Below are 17,979 nucleotides of genomic sequence, written 5' to 3' on the forward strand. Positions count from 1 at the left end.
AGTTGTACGTCAGCAATGTAGAAATGTCTTTTTCTAGAAATATATAAATTAAATATAGAGATATAAAACTTATAGGGCGATTGTTTATCTCTTAATAACTAATAAATGTTACATTAAAAAACAAATGAATATTTTTTTATCCCTTTCCACTTCTCCCTTCGTTGCCTCCCTCCCGAGAAAGAATAAAGGTTAAGCGATGGCATAGAACAGGCCTATAGATTTACAGGTTAAGCGATGGTATAGAACAGGCCTATAGATTTACAGGTTAAGCGATGGTATAGAACAGGCCTATAGATCTACAGGTTAAGCGATGGTATAGAACAGGCCTATAGATTTACTAATATTTCAATGATAGGCCTTTACACATAGAAGACGATGCGCAAAATTTTCCTCAACACTTTCCAAAAAAATGCGGAAATACCAGAAGTCCGTTCAAGATCAATATTTTCTCGTTCTCTAGCCTAATTTAAATTTATTTGTTTTTTTTTTTTTCACTTTTAAAAATTATGTGGTCAAACTAGAGTTTTCCCAGTGTGACCAACGAGCTAGGAATTCTTTTCTTATCGATATGCTCCCCGATCACATACACCAACTGTTCATTTTCTAGGACAATTGTTAGAGCTGTATTTAGTGTCCGTGTCCACCCACCCAGGTTTGGAAGTGTCCATGAAGTTACGAATCGACCAAACGATATTGTAATAAATACTTTAGCATTTCTCTAGACCATGGGTGGATGACCTTTATGTATACCGGGCCTCATTACACAAAATTTGGGGCCGCATATATTTATATATGGCGCCCACGAAACTCCCGTAGAAGAACCAACTTTTTCAGTAACTCTTTCAGGCTATAGAAAAAGAGATGTCTCTGGTTGTGTATTTTAAAACGGATTACGAAAATTTGTGTACAACTAAGATAATTTCATGATCTAAACCATAGTGGCTAAATTTGACCATTAACTATTTTTTATTTGCAATGTCGAACCAATGTTGTTGTTTATTTAAGTCCACATAAGATATCACACAATTTTAAATTCCTTTTTTTAATAGCCAACAAAAAAAATCTATTTCCTATCCGCTCCAACATATAGGGGAGAGTGGGAAGAACCATTGTTACTCAAAGTTACATACAAACATAAATAACAACTCAGAGATGTTTTTTTTTTATAGTTCTGAATAAAGTAGTCATTTAGTTCAAAATTTAGTCTATAAAAAAATAAAAATTGTCATACATTAAAAAAAAATTATAATTAAAAATACCACCCCAATATGGGGAGAAATGGACCACCTGTGGGGAGAAATGGACCACCTGTGGGGAGAAATGGACCACCTGCAGAAGACACAAGAAGCTTAAAGAAATTAATAATTGTCCAATTCTAAATTGTAGGCCTACAGTACACATTCCCTCTTGCTATTTTGTTAAACTAAGTAGATATAGACAATAGTTAAAATAATGAAAAGCAATTAATAAAAAAATTTTTATTATGAGATGGTTGAAAATCCGTATAAAGTCTTGGCATCTGAAGTACTATTTTATTACGACTATCTTCTGTTAAAGAAGGAACGTCTGTATTCTCTAACTTACAATAGTACAAGCATTAGGCCTACCCTCTGACTTCACCCAGTGATTTGTTCCCAGGCTATGTATTATTTATTTGGCCATGGACCCCTCCCATTTTATTTTATTTAGAACAACATAATGATATCAAATTAAACGCTCCCCCATGTATTCCTTTTACCTGCCAATCTCTCTTAGTATAAATGTAACTATTTACCCAATCCAAATAGTGACCTAACATCACAAGAACATTCGGTCAACTGCTTTCTCGAGTTCTGTCCTTGGTCTGCGAGTTCTCTCAATATCAATCAACTCGCTCTTATAATTTTGTTTGTTTGACATGGGTCTATAATTATTTGAAACCATCGGATTTTTGTTCAGTTTGTTTAAGAACTGAAAGGCGGCATTGTTATCATTTCGCCTTCTAAAATTATTGTCATCAATAGATTTTAAAGTTTCCTCATTTTGAATATTAAGAAGCTTATTGTTCTCACTTGAAAAAACAGATTTACTATTGATGGCAGCTGGACGTAATGTTGGAAGTTCTCGTTGACCAATCACTTCGTGAAACCTTCGATCCACCGAGTCTTTTAGGGCGTTCATTCTTTGATTGAAATAGTTTTCGGCAAATTGAAATAATTGAATGTCCAAGCTGTTGGCTTCCAAAAGTTTATTATAGACGTTCTGTTCCAGCGATAAGTATTCTCTACTGGCTTTTGTTGGATGCTGATTCAATGTTCTTTTAAATCGCAGCCCAATCTCATGATCTAAAAAGTAAAAAAAAAATAATATTGAAATGAGTTAATCTCGTGATGGATAAGTATTCATTGATAACCGAGCCTCAACACTATTATAACTAAAGGCCTACTCAGAAAGACACAAAAAATAAAAGCACATTCCTCATCCCATATGCTAGGACAAATTTGTACAAACACTCCTTCTTCCCTAGCGCTATTGGAGCATGGAATGGGTTGCCTGAGTTAGCCAGAAAAAACAGTGACTTGGCAGAATTTAAGTCATTGGTTAATATGCATGACTGAATGCATGACGCGTAGGACGTAATCATCTTTTTTGAAGTAACGTCTCTATTATATAAGATAAGATTGTCAGTTTGCCTAACTGTGGAAAGGGTGTTTCATTATAAGTCTAACCAGGGCCGACGAGAGGTTTAGGGCCGCCTGTGTGCGAAAACACACAAAAAAGCCGCCTTTTTAGATGTATTTAGATGCAGTATGTAAAAGTACATGTGTATACAGTTAAACATTTATTGCTAATCATTGAATCAATCCAAGTTTTCCCAGTCTAAATGTCTAATCAAAACACACATGTTAACTATGAGCTCAAACAAACCTAACAACTTATTAAAACTCATCAAAGTAAAACATAGAGTTTAAAACACTTCTTCCTTGCTTTCAATGCTAGTGCTTATAGCGTTTCTCGTGACAATCTTGGGTAACTTTGAAACAGTTTACATTTGAAACTAATCGTTCGCTGTTAGCCACTGACACTGGTAAGTGTTAAAAACAAATACTAACTTTGAACAAGTTGAGGATACATTCTGTCTGCAAATACATTCCAGTACTTCAACCAGACTCTGGTTTTTAATTTTTATTGCTCTTAATTCTTCATAAAGCTTCTTTCCGTTTATATCTGCTTTCCCGTAGAATAAGCTATTGTGACATTACAATAGGAACATGTTTCTGAACATTTCAATATCACTGCCTGGTATGGCATTCTGAGCACTAAAAATACAAATAAACTCCAGAGAATCTTAAATGCTGCCGGCAAAGTCATTGGCAAAAAACAAACCCCATTTGGGCAGCTGTTTGAGACAAACATCCATAATAAAAGTTAAAATAATTCTAGAAATAAACAAGATTACAAAGACAGTTTGTGTGGAAACACAAACTCAAAATCGGCCCCCGAAGTGGTCCACCCAGGCAGGCTTCAATATTTTCAGAAAGAACATCCAAATGAAATTATATCAAAGACAAATGAGAGATAAGAATGGAGAAAGAAGGTTGACAGATCTTGTGTAGTGCCCTAACGCTACAGCAGATCAAAGGATAGGTGCAAGTGAATGCAAAGTTAGATGTGAACCTGGCCTAACTAGTTCCCCTTTCAGACCTTGTGGTCTATAGAGCAGATGATGTAAAGTTCATCTGTTTTTGTGGCCTACGGTTAACGAGGGTGTCATGTAGCCAGCACAACGACCAACCGCCTTTGCTTTTCCCCAACTAATATCAGGTACCCATTGGAGCTGGGTGGACTCAATCCTGATGCAGTCCCAGCTGCGATGGGCAGGTCACGTCTGCAGAATGGAAGACCACGCATCCCTAAACGACTCTTGTATGGCCAACTAAGCGAAGGAAAGCGCTCGCAAGGTTGTCAAAGAAAGCGCTTCAGGGACACCCTCAAAATTGCTCTGAAGGGGCTCAGCATAGACCCAGTCACCTGGGAGACAGAGGCACATGACAGAGCATCATGACGTCGCGCTGTGAAAACCGGCTCATAGGTTGCCGAGGAAAAGAGAACAAAGTTGGCAGAAGAAAAACTCCAGAGAAGAAAAGCAAGGCCAATGACACTAGCTCCAGCTGGAATAACCTGCCTAGTGTGCGGTCGAACATGCCGGGCTCACATAGGTCTCACCAGCCACACGAGGAGGCATAAAACCCCAGTGCAAAGTCCTCAGCCCCCTGGATGACAAAGTAGTCATCATCGAACCACGATGGACGAACTATATATATATAGAGAGAGAGGAGAGAGAGAGAAAGATAAGAGAAAGCAGAACGGTTAGAGAGGTACTTCTAAATGCATATGAATATATTATTTAAAAACTACGTACAGAATTACTATACGAGCTTTGCGTGTAGCAAAGTCATACAGTATATCATAATAATTCTGTTTCCTACATAGATCACGCTCAATAGCAAGAATTACCAAATGTTTCAATCTATCTTTGAGAATTGTTGACCTCAAGTAATTCTTCATTAGTTTGAGTCGCGAGAAGCTTCTTTCACCAGATTACACAATTACGGCTGATGCATAATGCCGCGCGTAAGATTGGCGTTTTCCATATTGAATGACATCCCAAAATGAAAATTTTTTTGTATATATTTCCGTTATTTTGCGATTTCGGGAGATTTCCAGGAGCTCGACGGGAGGGCGCTGGAAATCTGTTTTGTTATAAAATTGTTTAAAGATATATACACCTTGAATTAGAGCGGGTCCTATGAAAGTGCGGGCTCTACTGCGGTCGCATAGGTTGCAGTGGTCTAAGGCCGGCCCTGCAAAATAGCGGCGTATGGTACGCCGTCGGTCGACTAGCATTATTTAAAATATAAATGATTCTAAATATCCTTTCATTAAATATCGGATGTGACAGCGCTATATAAATTGTAATAATTTTCATTATTAATGACTTTATGCTTAGCATAAGTCTGCCATTAATCATAATGGTATAGAATTGATTTAGATTTTTGTTTTAATTAAATACTTTTTTTTTTGTAAGCCTTAAGTATAGTATTCTTAGATCCTTGTTATTACAAATAAACAACAAGAAACTTACTTTTTCTTTTCAAATAGCAGAAAGTAGAACTTTATACCCTTATTGAGCTATGAATAAGTTGGGTGGTTTGCAATTTCGATGTTGTACGTATGTGTTTAAGTTAACTTCTATTAAGTTTTGTCTCCCCTTTTGCCGCGTTATATCAATGTTTTCTAACTTATCCTCTCCCATCCCTCTTTTTCGTTAACTTTCAATGGAACCACCAAAAAGACGGGTGAGGGAAGGAGCAAAACAAAAATTGGAGTGCCATCAAAGGCCCATGCCGAACAGCAAAATGATCAGGCCAAACACAGTCTCGAAGACATCAAAGTAGTGTTGAAGGCCATGCCGCTCGTGCATAGCAGAAAGTACGGTCTAACGTTTTACAAATGATAATACGTACAGTGTATAGTGTAATTCTTAAAAGTATATTCTTGTTGAATTTCAAACAAAATTAATTGTAATAAAAATTAAAAAAAAAAAAAAAACTTTGTGACTTCATGCTGTCACTTTTTTTTTTAAGTTGTCTGCATTGAATTTTTTTTTTCTTTGGTCGCGACCAGACCGGCCCATTTGGTACCGGCCCACCGGGCATTTGCCCGTTTGCCCATATAGCCAGTCCGCCCCTGCCTTTGGGTCAAGATTTTGTTATTTTATCATCACAAAAGAGATACAAGACACCGATAGCAAAGACAAACAGACACAAACACTCTTTTGTTCCCCTGGCAATCAAATCATTAAATAGGAACAATCTGATATAAACTTTGTCACATGTAAATTATGAGTGAGTCTGGTGTGAATGTACATTTTTTTTATTGTTATAATGTTTTTGTTTGGTGTAATGCACAAATTGTAAGACAAATTTCCTTACGGACGATAAATTTATTATTATTAGTAGTAGGCTAGTAGTAGAATTAGACAAAGAGAACTTTCCCACCATACTATCATTTGAAGGCGACCAAAAGCGCTTAGGCCTATTTTTATGGCCGACGGTTAATGATGGTGTCATGTGGCCAGCACAATGACCAGCCACCCTTACTTTTTTTTTCAACTAATATTAGTTTGAATGGAATCAGAGACATCCTAAAATTCCGAAGTTGAAATCCAAGTTTTCACTGCGACTGTAACTCATAACCTCCACGGTTCCGTTCACTCGGCTAAAGAGTCCCCATTTAAAACATTTTTCTAAAATAATATTTTACAAAATATAATATGCACAATATATAAGGCTACTCGAACGCTTCCATCGCTCCATGATGGACGCTGGCAAGACTGCATACATATAACTATGTTCTGCTGCAGGCCGTGTGAACAGTATAGAAGCATTAAGTACAAATCGACAGCTGCGCTTGGCTGGTCACCTATCCGCATGGGAGACGACTGCATGCCAAAGGCGATCTTCTTTGGCGTGCTTAAAAGAATCGGAGTGACAGAGGTGTCCCCGTATGCGTTATTAAGATCAACTCATGCGCCATTTCGCCGTCATTGGCATGGAAGAAAGTAGCTGGCAACAGATGGCCTCTGAAAGAGACAGTTGGAGAGCTCTAACAAAGGCTGCGGGACACACAATTGAGACCAAAAGAAAGCCATCATTGAAGACAGGTGCAGAAGACGGAAAGAAAACTTAAATAGACCGCCGGAAGACAACGGCTTTGCTTGCATCAGTGTGGAAAAATATGCAGGTCGCAACTGGGTTTGCGTAGTCATGTGAAACTCTGCACTCATCCTTAATCTTCGGAATCGAAGACATTGTCATTATTTTTTTTTAGTATTAATTAAGATGAACCCTTGACAAACGCAGGCTTTGATATGTTTGTCACATGTGGTTACGAAAGCCTGTAAAATGTTGCACTCTTGGTTAATCATCGAAGTAAACCTAAAAGCAATATTTTATTCTTGGTCCCAGCTAACCGGTATTAATGTGGTCTGTCTTTCCGTCCCTCTGTTAAGATCTGAAGAAAAACTAACTTACTAAAAATAAATAAATTAAATTTAAAAAGATTGTGAAAAGTTATTAAAAATTCTTACCTAATAATTTCAATGTATCTTCAGGTCTGTCAATGATACCGAAAAATGGAAGTTTGAGCAAAGTGTTTTGTGCACTGTATAACAGAGCCATCTCATAGCTGTGTCCTTTCATCACCATAGAATACACTGTTGTTAAATTGGCCAACATTCTTGTCTGTCTGTTGTTGGCTGGATTCTCACTGTAAATAGATTCTTTGGTTTTAGTCAGTCATACCTCCACAAACTATTCTCTAATTAGTAGTTTATGAAAGTTGTCAATTATCCGTATACGTTATATAAAGCTTGTGTCTCAGATCATGAATAGAAAGTATTGTCTAACTTCTTTTTTACGCGAAAAATTTTTCAGGAAAGTAAACCACGACTTTTTTTTTTCAATTCTTTAAAATTGAAAGAAGATATATTTATGTATTGTTTTGGATTCCGAAGATTTGAAATGAGTGCAGTAATTCACAAGACCACTCAAACACCATTGCGACCGACATATTTCGCCACATATTTTTCTACGCCAGTCTTCAGAAAGAGCCTTCTAAGAGTTTCAGATGTCTCCCGCGACCTTAGTGAGAGCTCTCTATCCGTCACTTTCAGAGGCTATTGCTGCCACCTACATTCTCTATGCCAGTGAGAGCAAAATGGTGTCTGCTTTGATATTTATACGGTATGGACTAAAAGCTGAGCTTTTATTCTAAGGAATACTTATCTACATGCGATATGCCGTATCCAGAATAAGGAAATATATATATATATTATTTATCTATTGTTATGACATGATTAGGAAGCATGCAAAGTGTTTCTTCGATCTCCATTATACACAGGGTATTGCGAAGGGGTAGCCATGCCGAGGTTATCTAGAGATGTTTTACTTGGAAATGTAGCAGGTGTCAGCGCCGCTTCTGACAAACAGGTTAGAAGGTGGAAAAGCAGGTATGGCAACATGAGGCGAAATAAACCTAGAAATGACAGAATTTGTTTTAACTGCCATAAACATGGGCACATCGCTAAAGACTGTTGGAGTAGGGCAGAACAGTCTAAACAGAAGATTGCGAGTTCGGATAGGGGGCACAGGTCTGTATCCGACAGTGATGGTAGCGGTAATCGCAAGTCATATAGAGGTAGAAGGCCACAAGCGGGCTATAGTGGCGTAAGAAGAGATGTTAACTCCAGTTGGAGAGAACAAATGTATGAGTCGTGTAGATAGCCTGTGAAACATAGCACTATGAGACTGTAGTGTGTAAATAAGTTGGATTTTATTTAAATTGTTTATTCTTAATTAATTGACCTAACTAGTAGTCATAACTAGACGGGTATTAGGTTGTGTTAAGGTATCTTTGAATATGATATATATGTTATAATGTATATGCGATTGCGTTATTATTAGATTAGCTCATGTTGGTTATTTAATTTCGGGTAGTATGTATGAATTGTATGTATGTTGGTATGAATAAAAAGGGCATTTATAAGGCGACGATGTAGTTACATCAAGGAAAAGTAAGTTTTATAATTTATTCTTTGTATTTGATCATGATCATACATCGGTAAAGAGTTAGGTCGTGTGGGGACAAGTAAGTGGAGAGAGGAAATAAAATACACTTGTAAATGCCCGAAAGAACGTTAGGTGTATAGTGGGAGAATGAGCATTGATAAATGTCAATTTGTCATATTAGGTAAATTGTCTGTCCTGACGTGTGAGGGAAAGCGGTGTAACCTCTGGAACGTGATGTGATGAAGTATAGATAGACACACCTATAGTGTCAGAGCAAACGAACTATGTCTGCGGTCACCTAGGGCACATCACATTGGACAGTATCAGTTAGTGACACTTGAGGGAAATATGTGTTCAGAGGAACTTGATTGTGGACACAGAAAGAGAAGTTGAAACCGCAATCAAGAATCAAGTTGTGTTGTCTTTTATGTTTCCCTACATTTTGGCCCTTGCACATTGTAAGACTAAGACAGTAGATTAAAAAATTGACGGGCAATTTTTTTTAGCGGGAGGGGGAGGAGTTGTTATGACATGATTAGGAAGTAGTTAGGAATTAGTTATTTGTTTCGGGAATAGGGTAAAGTTTTAATTAGCGACAAGTGACGTGACAGATCTTTAAAAAATAAGAACGCTCTAAACGACGCTAGAAGGAGGACGCTTATTGTAAAGTAGTAGACTTGAGTACGACATTATTGACATCGGACGATTCCCTTTTGAGTATTAAACATATTGTTAGAACAACATATCAGCGTCGACTACATATTTGATTGTTTCGGCCTTTCGCCGGTGTTACTGAAGTGTTGAATTCAGCGTTACCTACAGTCAGATCTACACTAGACAGATTGTCAAGAATCAACACCGCGCAGAGGTCTTAACAACGTGGCGACCCCAGACTCGGAGCCCACTGGCATCAACGTTCAGAAGGATAGAAGCCCTCTGTTAGGAGGAGGCAGAAGTTAACGTCATCGGCCTAGTCTGCAGCTAGACCCTGAGTATACAGCCACGTCGGCGAAGGAAAGCCAGTGAGACCCTGGACTCGTAGACCTAGGAGGTAACGAAATATAGATCTAGATCTACATTTGTAATTTGTAAACGCCCATACGTTGGGGCAGCGAACTGAAGCCTGTAGTTCGGTATTGAGAGGGCTACAGTTTGTCGAAGGGAAGAAAACCGTCCTGTCGAAGCCGTACTGAATAGATATCGCCTGCCCGGCATCTTGAGAACGAACGTGAAGGTCACCTCTGCAAGGCCAAGATCGACCGTTGAGGTCAAGCCAAAGAACTTGTGACGTAGGAACCATCTTACTGCCTACGGCACTTAAGTACAGTAGTGCTAATCTGATCTACGTCTCGGCTGAATCTGTGCTACACGTTAGATAGCCAGATAGCCGGTATTTTAGCACTGGACTTTGACTTTGTCGCTGGGTCAACTGTTGGACCGTTCCAGTTTCACTTTGGACAGACGACCACCCGGAACCACCGTACCTGCCTGGGAACCAGCAAGCGGAACCAGACTCTACGTCACCGACGAACCGGAGCCAGACGACAGATCACCGGGAACCAGAACCAGACGCCGTACCACCGAAGAACCGGAGCCGTTGCAGACCAGTACCAAAGGACCTTGGAGAGCCGAAACGTTCGCTGTCTTTATCTCACCGCTAGGGAAGACATCGCCGTGAGCCTTGCCGCCGGGACAGACATTAGCGTAGGAAGAGTGGACCCGAGACTGACTGTGGAGTTATCGCATCGCCGCTTCTTAGACAGATAAGTCAAGTGTTATTTAACTACTTTCTCCGTAGAATAATTAGAGTCTGTAGGGAAGTGACCACTCGCTAGATTATCACTACCAGGTTAAATCGTGGTGGATTGGGGATATCCTTAAAATTAGGTGTAATCTAGCAAGAGGTCCAGATATACGTTTAGCTGTTAATTCGTCCTGTGTGTGAATGTGAATCATTTAGTTAATCATTTTTAGTAACGTCATGTATTAATTGTTTGCAATACTCCTGTCTTAAGTCTTACTGTCAGACGAAAGTCTCATTCATTAGAACTAGATCTATAGTTTGGTGTTTAACGTATTTAGGTTTAATTTCATAGTTTATTTGTATGAGTAAGTTATATACACTCCTGGCTGTGAAAGCAGGTAAGAAGTAACTAAGATCTAGCGTAATCTAGACTAGATCTGAGGGAACAATCGAGGTGAAGCCTGATTGCCCATTTGTAAATTTTAGTAGTTGTAAATAGACAGGTTGGTCTATTTACCGGCGACTCGTGTGAGTAACACGTAGTCGGTTGAGTGTGCGTGTGTCGCACAGCGTATTCAGTCGGGTCAAAGGGTAGCCTACACACTGGTACCAAGGATACTAAGTGTATCTTGGAAAGTACAGAAGTTATTATAAGTCGGAGTTGGCAGTTTAGACGCCAAGGGTAGAGTGACGAATTTAATTTATTTGAATCAAGAGGTATTAGGTAGCCGCGGAGCGAGGTTACGCTCAAAAGGTAATTTGATTTATAGAACATAGGTAATAGACGCTATTAGGCCTGTGTGTAAGATAATTTAAATAAAAAAGCGAGGTAAAGTAACAAAGGTAATATGGCAGCTACTTCAGGTTACGACCTGGAAGAATTTAGGAAAAAGCTAATTCATGAAGCTAAGACAGAACTAGAACTGCGCGGCAAAGAACTAACTGCTTATGTACAGCAGATGGTGGCGGCAGAAGCAGAGCGCTTGGAGAAGGAAAGAATTAGAGAAGCGGAACGCTTGGAGAGAGAGAAAGCTAGAGGCAGAGAAAAAGAAGAAGCAGAACGCTTGGAGAGAGAGAAAGCTAGAGGCAGAGAAAAAGAAAAAGAAGAAGCAGATCGCATAGAGCGGGAAAAGGTTAGAGAGGCAGAAAAGTTAGAGAGGGAAAAGGTTAGAGAGGCGGAACGCATCGAGAGGGAGAAAAAAGAAGAGGCGGACAGAAAAGTGAGAATTCAAGTAGAACAGATGAGGATAGAGGCTGGTATAAGCGCGCCCACCGAAGGAAACAGCAACAATAGCGCCAACATAGAAAGCCATAGTAGCGCCGCATGGATGAAAAAGAAAATCCAACCTTTTGCGGAAGACAAGGACGACATCGGCGACTATCTGAAACGCTTTGAAATTAAACTTGCAAAGTTTAATGTTCAGGAGAAGGAGTGGTCCGAAATCTTGTTGGACTTCGTACATGGGAAAGCCCTCACGATTTGCCAAAACCATGACCACTCCATGCAAAACAGCTATCAGGTTCTAAAGAAGGAACTGCTAAACGCATACGGGCACAACGCGGAAACATTCCGAAAGAAGTATTATGAAAACACTCCATCCAGCCAAGTTGATCCCCAAACAACTATCAACTCAGAGAAAGACTTCTTCACTAAATGGCTCGCATTCGAGAATGTAGAGAACACCTACGAGGGGTTGAAGAACTTCATTCTGATTGATAACTTTATCAATAAGTGCGACCCTCAGCTACAGTCCTTTGTAAAAGAAAGAAACCCGAAGGTAATTGAAGACTTGGTAGAAATTATTAGGATCTTTAAGAATGCTTACCCAAACAACCCACTTTCAGTTAGCGACCACAAAAAAGTTATTGACCTGGTAAATTATGTAAAGAGAAATGATGTTAGTGATAAGGATTATGGTAGGAGAAATGATAGGTCCAGGGAACGTGGAAACAATGGTCGGGATAGTTATGATGGCATAAAGGACAGATCCTGGGAAAATGAAAACAATGGCAGGGAAAGTTATGATAGGAGAATAGATAGACCTAAAGCGGGTGATAGAAACTTTAGGGATGTTACATGTTTTAACTGTCAGGAAAAGGGACACATGGCATACCAGTGTAGGAAACATAGAGGGAATGGAGCTGGCAATGGGAATACACAGGATAATAGTGGCACTAGTGATAGGAGAGGTAATCAAGGAAACCGTAGACAAGAGAGGGATAATCGGCCACCAGATAGGGTTAATTTTGTAAGGAGCATCCAAGACAGGGATCGTGATAGTGGACATAGTGAACCAGATGAAGAAATTAATTACGTTGATTGTGGGGAAGATAGATTTAAACTATATCCAGGCATGATAAATAATAAACAGGTAAATGTGATCCGGGACACAGCTAGCAGTACACTCGCGGTTCGAGGGGGATTAGTGAAATCTAAGGATTATTTAGGCTATACCAAATCGGTCAGATTGGCAGACGGCGCAGTTAAGAGGTTCGAAGCATGCAAAGTGTTTCTTCGATCTCCATTATACACAGGGTATTGCGAAGGGGTAGCCATGCCGAGGTTATCTAGAGATGTTTTACTTGGAAATGTAGCAGGTGTCAGCGCCGCTTCTGACAAACAGGTTAGAAGGTGGAAAAGCAGGTATGGCAACATGAGGCGAAATAAACCTAGAAATGACAGAATTTGTTTTAACTGCCATAAACATGGGCACATCGCTAAAGACTGTTGGAGTAGGGCAGAACAGTCTAAACAGAAGATTGCGAGTTCGGATAGGGGGCACAGGTCTGTATCCGACAGTGATGGTAGCGGTAATCGCAATTCATATAGAGGTAGAAGGCCACAAGCGGGCTATAGTGGCGTAAGAAGAGATGTTAACTCCAGTTGGAGAGAACAAATGTATGAGTCGTGTAGATAGCCTGTGAAACATAGCACTATGAGACTGTAGTGTGTAAATAAGTTGGATTTTATTTAAATTGTTTATTCTTAATTAATTGACCTAACTAGTAGTCATAACTAGACGGGTATTAGGTTGTGTTAAGGTATCTTTGAATATGATATATATGTTATAATGTATATGCGATTGCGTTATTATTAGATTAGCTCATGTTGGTTATTTAATTTCGGGTAGTATGTATGAATTGTATGTATGTTGGTATGAATAAAAAGAGCATTTATAAGGCGACGATGTAGTTACATCAAGGAAAAGTAAGTTTTATAATTTATTCTTTGTATTTGATCATGATCATACATCGGTAAAGAGTTAGGTCGTGTGGGGACAAGTAAGTGGAGAGAGGAAATAAAATACACTTGTAAATGCCCGAAAGAACGTTAGGTGTATAGTGGGAGAATGAGCATTGATAAATGTCAATTGGTCATATTAGGTAAATTGTCTGTCCTGACGTGTGAGGGAAAGCGGTGTAACCTCTGGAACGTGATTGTTACGACACAAGACTCTTCGAAATAATAATAGACTCTCAGGTTATTACTCTATAAATACTTTAATATTACAACAAGTTATGTAAATACGAACATTTCATTTCTCTTCCTGTCAATTTCTCCCGGCTTTCCCTTTTCAACATCACTTCCATTCATTACACAAATTCGCACCATTATTCATGCACACCATGCTGCGCTACGACCGTAACACCCCCCTTGTTTGCCAAGTTCGATGTACATCGAACGTCTTTTAAATATCAAATAAAATTATAAATCACTGTTCAATATAATTATATTATCTTCATTAATTCTCATTCTTTTAAACCAGGTAAAAACCAACGACAACAACAAAACCCTCCAACAGCAAAATTAAATATCATCATTCTTTACATTATTATTTTAGGTTCAAAATTACTTACACTCATCCCAATGTATAATGTCCAGACTTCCCCAACGAACCAATCAGAGTATATCTCATAATTCACAATTATAAACTATAATTAACTATGTAACTGTAATACTATATTTTACATTTCTAACAATGGTTTCATAAAATTCTCAATACAACACCATATATTAATATCTCGACACCTCACACATGTAACAAAGCTTCGTCAATCCATACAGTCTTCGATTACATATACATGTAGTATGTGTATATTTACAAAATGTTCCAATCTGTTAGAGATGTCCATTCATTACACTGCTATTCATTGTGTTCTTACCAAAATGATTTTACTGACATTATTCTTTTGACCAACCAACAGAAACAAAATTGACGCGGCCAAGCTCCTTTCCTTACTTCCATTTCTTTTCCTTCTTAGGTACACCGTGATAATGTGTCAGCTATCACATTGTCTTTCCCTGGTATTGTCCTGACCTCAAAGTTATAATCCATAAGTTGCAATGCCCATCTGGCTATTCTGTTGTTCCCTAGTTTATTTGTATTAATGAAGGCCAAGGGAGCGTGATCCGTCCATAGTTCAAATTTAGCTCCCATTAGGTAGAACCCTAATTTTGTTATACCCCATACAATGGCTAGTCCTTCCTTTTCAATGGTAGCATATTTCAACTCAGATGCTGTCAGTTTTCTACTCACATATAAAACAGGATGTGGGACACCATTCCATTTTTGCATTAGACAGCCTCCTATTGCAATGGCTGATGCATCTGTAGCCAAAATAAATTCCTTAGTATTGTCAGGTAATTTCAAAATCGGTGCCCCAGAAAAGAAAGTTTTAATTATGTCCAGTGCTTCTTGACATTCCTCCGTCCACACTATATTGTTAGGTTTTCCTTTCTTTGTTAGATTTGTTAGTGGTTCAATTATTTCTGAAAAATTTGCGATAAATTTTCTATAAAAGTTGCATAACCCCACAAGGCTTCTAATTTGCTTCTTTGTCTTTGGTACCTTAATGTCCAATATTTTTGATACAGTTTCTTCCAATGGTGTAATGTACTCATTTTTAATCTTATACCCCAAAAATGAAATTTCACTTAGGCCAATTTTTATCTTTGTTGATTTCAATGTTAAATTGTTTTCTTTGATAATTTTAAAAACCTCTCCAAGGCTTTGTATATGCTCATCCCATTGCTCACTAAAAATGCATATATCATCTAAATAACAAATTGTGTCTCTTCTATGGCTGAATAATTTGGCCATCATTCTGTTAAACGTGGCTGGAGCATTTACCAAGCCAAAGCTCATCACATTCCATTGATATATGCCCGAAGGTGTCTTAAATGCCGATAATGGTTTAGCTTCTTGTTTTAGAGGTACTTGCCAGTATCCTCTTGACAGATCCAACGTGCTAAAAATCTTTGCATTTTTTAGCTTAGTAAACATTTCTTCTGCTTGTGGCATTGGAAATGGATCAAATTGTGTGACTTTATTCAATTGTCGATAATCCACACACAATCTTAAGTTGCCACACTTTTTTTTAACAAGCACGACTGGTGCAGCCCATGGTGAACTAGATGGTTCTATCACTCCAAGTGTTAGTAGCTCATCAATTTCCTTCTGTAATGTTTCTCTATGGTGTAATGGGATCGTATATTGTGGCAGTTTATTCGGTACTTTGCCAGTTAACTTGATATCATGTTCTATAATACTTGTTTTCCCAGGTAAATCCGTAAAAATATTCTTATACTCCTCAATTAGTGCCTTGATTTCTTTAGCTCTATCAAGAGAAACTCCATCCACCGTGACATCATTCCACGTTTGCCTACTTTCTGTTGCCACTGTCTCTATTGGTCTAAACCTTTCCTCTGTCTCCATTTCTTCCGTCACACAGGCACTCATTGTCATTGACTCATCTTTACTCCTTTCTTCACTTCTTTGTCTTGGTCTGAACTCTTTTAACAAATCTACATGAAATATTTTGAGCTTCGAATCAATGTCTATTTCATAATCCACATCGCTAATTTTCCTTGTTATTTTGTACGGTCCCAGCCATTTTGTGAACAGTACATTATTCTTATCCTTGAGTAAGACCAAAACATCTTGTCCTACGTTTAATTCCGTCATTTTTCTATGTTTATTCACCCTGCAACGCGTTAATTCATTTTTCTCTAGTACCTGTCTACCCGCTTCTTCGCATGCCTTTATAACCTGATTTCTAGTTTCTGTTACAATATCATAACTGTCATTAGTTCCTACATGTTCATGAGAGATTATCAAATCTTTCACTATTGTCATTGGACCTCGCGGATTTCCTCCATAAATCATTTGAAATGGTGAAAACCCTGTTGTTTCATTACGACTCTCTCTGTATGCAAATAGTATTGACGGAATAGCCATATCCCACTCTTTGGGTTTATCATCCACTACTTTAGATAATGCTTTCTTTAGCGTACCATTAAAGCGTTCGCAAATACCATTGCTCTGTGGGTGGTAAGGGGCTGTAAACCTTTGCTGAATCCCAAACATGTTCAAGAATGTTGTAGTCAGCTGACAGTTGAATTGAGTGCCCCTATCTGATAATATTTCTTTGGGAAATCCAAATCTTGTAAATAACGTATATAATGCTTGTACTATGTCTCTGGCTTCAATTCTTTTAAGTGGAATAGCCTCTGGCCATCTTGAGCACACGTCTATCACAGTTAAAATATAACGGTGACCCCTATTCGAAACTACTGGCATTGGACCAATCAAATCAATCGCTATTTTACTAAATGGTCTATCTGCTATATCCACCCTTTGTAATGGTGCTTTTATTTTTCTTGCCCCTTTTATTTGGCATAGTCTGCACGAAGTCACATAGTTTTTGATGTCCTTACTAATAGATGGCCAATAGAAATCCTTGAATATTCTTTGTTTCGTTTTATGTATTCCCATATGTCCTGCGTGTGCTACATCGTGCCCCTTTTCCATAACAAGCTGCCTGAATTCTCTAGGTACCACAAGCTGGATTATTGTTTCCCCATGACATTCAATCTCTCTAACAAGAGCTCCTCTTTCTATAAAGAATCTTCCTCCTCTACCTCCTTTCTGAGCCAGCTGACGTAACTCTGGGTCATTTTTTTGTTTTGTGATAAATTTTTCTTTGTTAAATACTATATCTTTGATTTCTATTGTTTCTGTGTTTTCATGTTGTTCTTCATCTTGCTCTTTTTCCTTAGTTGATAACTCAAACAATTTTGCCAAATCTCCTTCCTCTACATCATTACTACAGGATCGAGTAGTCGCCATTCCACAACAATTTTTCCAAACTTCTATCTCATTTTCCGTGCACTTCTTTATGTTTGGTATATTGCCAATAATCAAATCAATTTGATCATGGTCTATAACACATGCCTCTACGATCCCCGTATAATACGGTGTTTTAATGTTCACTCGGGCCACGGGTAATCGTACTGTTTTACCATCAAACATAATACATGCTTTGTTTTTTCCAGTATATTCATGATCTTCAACCAATTTTCGGTTTATTCCAACAATAGTGCTCCCAGTGTCCCTTATCGTTCTTGCAGCCTTATTTCCTACAAATGCTTGAAAACAGTCTAGACTTCCTGAACTCGACAATAACGACAAACTTTGATCTCTTCTATTTCTTCCGCTGTCATATCTTCCCTGTCTGTTTCCTTGATATCGCCCTCTGTAGCTATTATACTGGCCTTGTCTACTATCTATTTGGCTCCTTCCTTGTCCTCTAAACCTATTCTGTCCTTCATATCTAAATCTT

The 17,979-nt window shown here is 38.4% G+C and overlaps 1 protein-coding gene across 1 annotated transcript in view; it reads right to left on the minus strand.

The window, feature by feature from the left end:
• Positions 1-1,151: 1,151 nt before the first annotated feature.
• Positions 1,152-17,979, minus strand: part of LOC129922884 (heparan-sulfate 6-O-sulfotransferase 2-like) — a 43,735-nt gene continuing 26,907 nt past the window's right edge. Inside the window, exons 6-7 of the mRNA XM_056010930.1 lie at positions 7,133-7,311; positions 1,152-2,324 (exon numbers count right to left, since the gene is read on the minus strand). Coding sequence (XP_055866905.1) covers positions 1,798-2,324; positions 7,133-7,311 — 706 coding nt within the window. The 3' untranslated portion in view covers positions 1,152-1,797. The remainder of the gene's footprint in view (positions 2,325-7,132; positions 7,312-17,979) is intronic.

The sequence above is a fragment of the Biomphalaria glabrata genome, chromosome 14 (genome assembly GCF_947242115.1).
Source record: "Biomphalaria glabrata chromosome 14, xgBioGlab47.1, whole genome shotgun sequence".
Classification (NCBI taxonomy): Eukaryota; Metazoa; Mollusca; class Gastropoda; family Planorbidae; genus Biomphalaria; species Biomphalaria glabrata.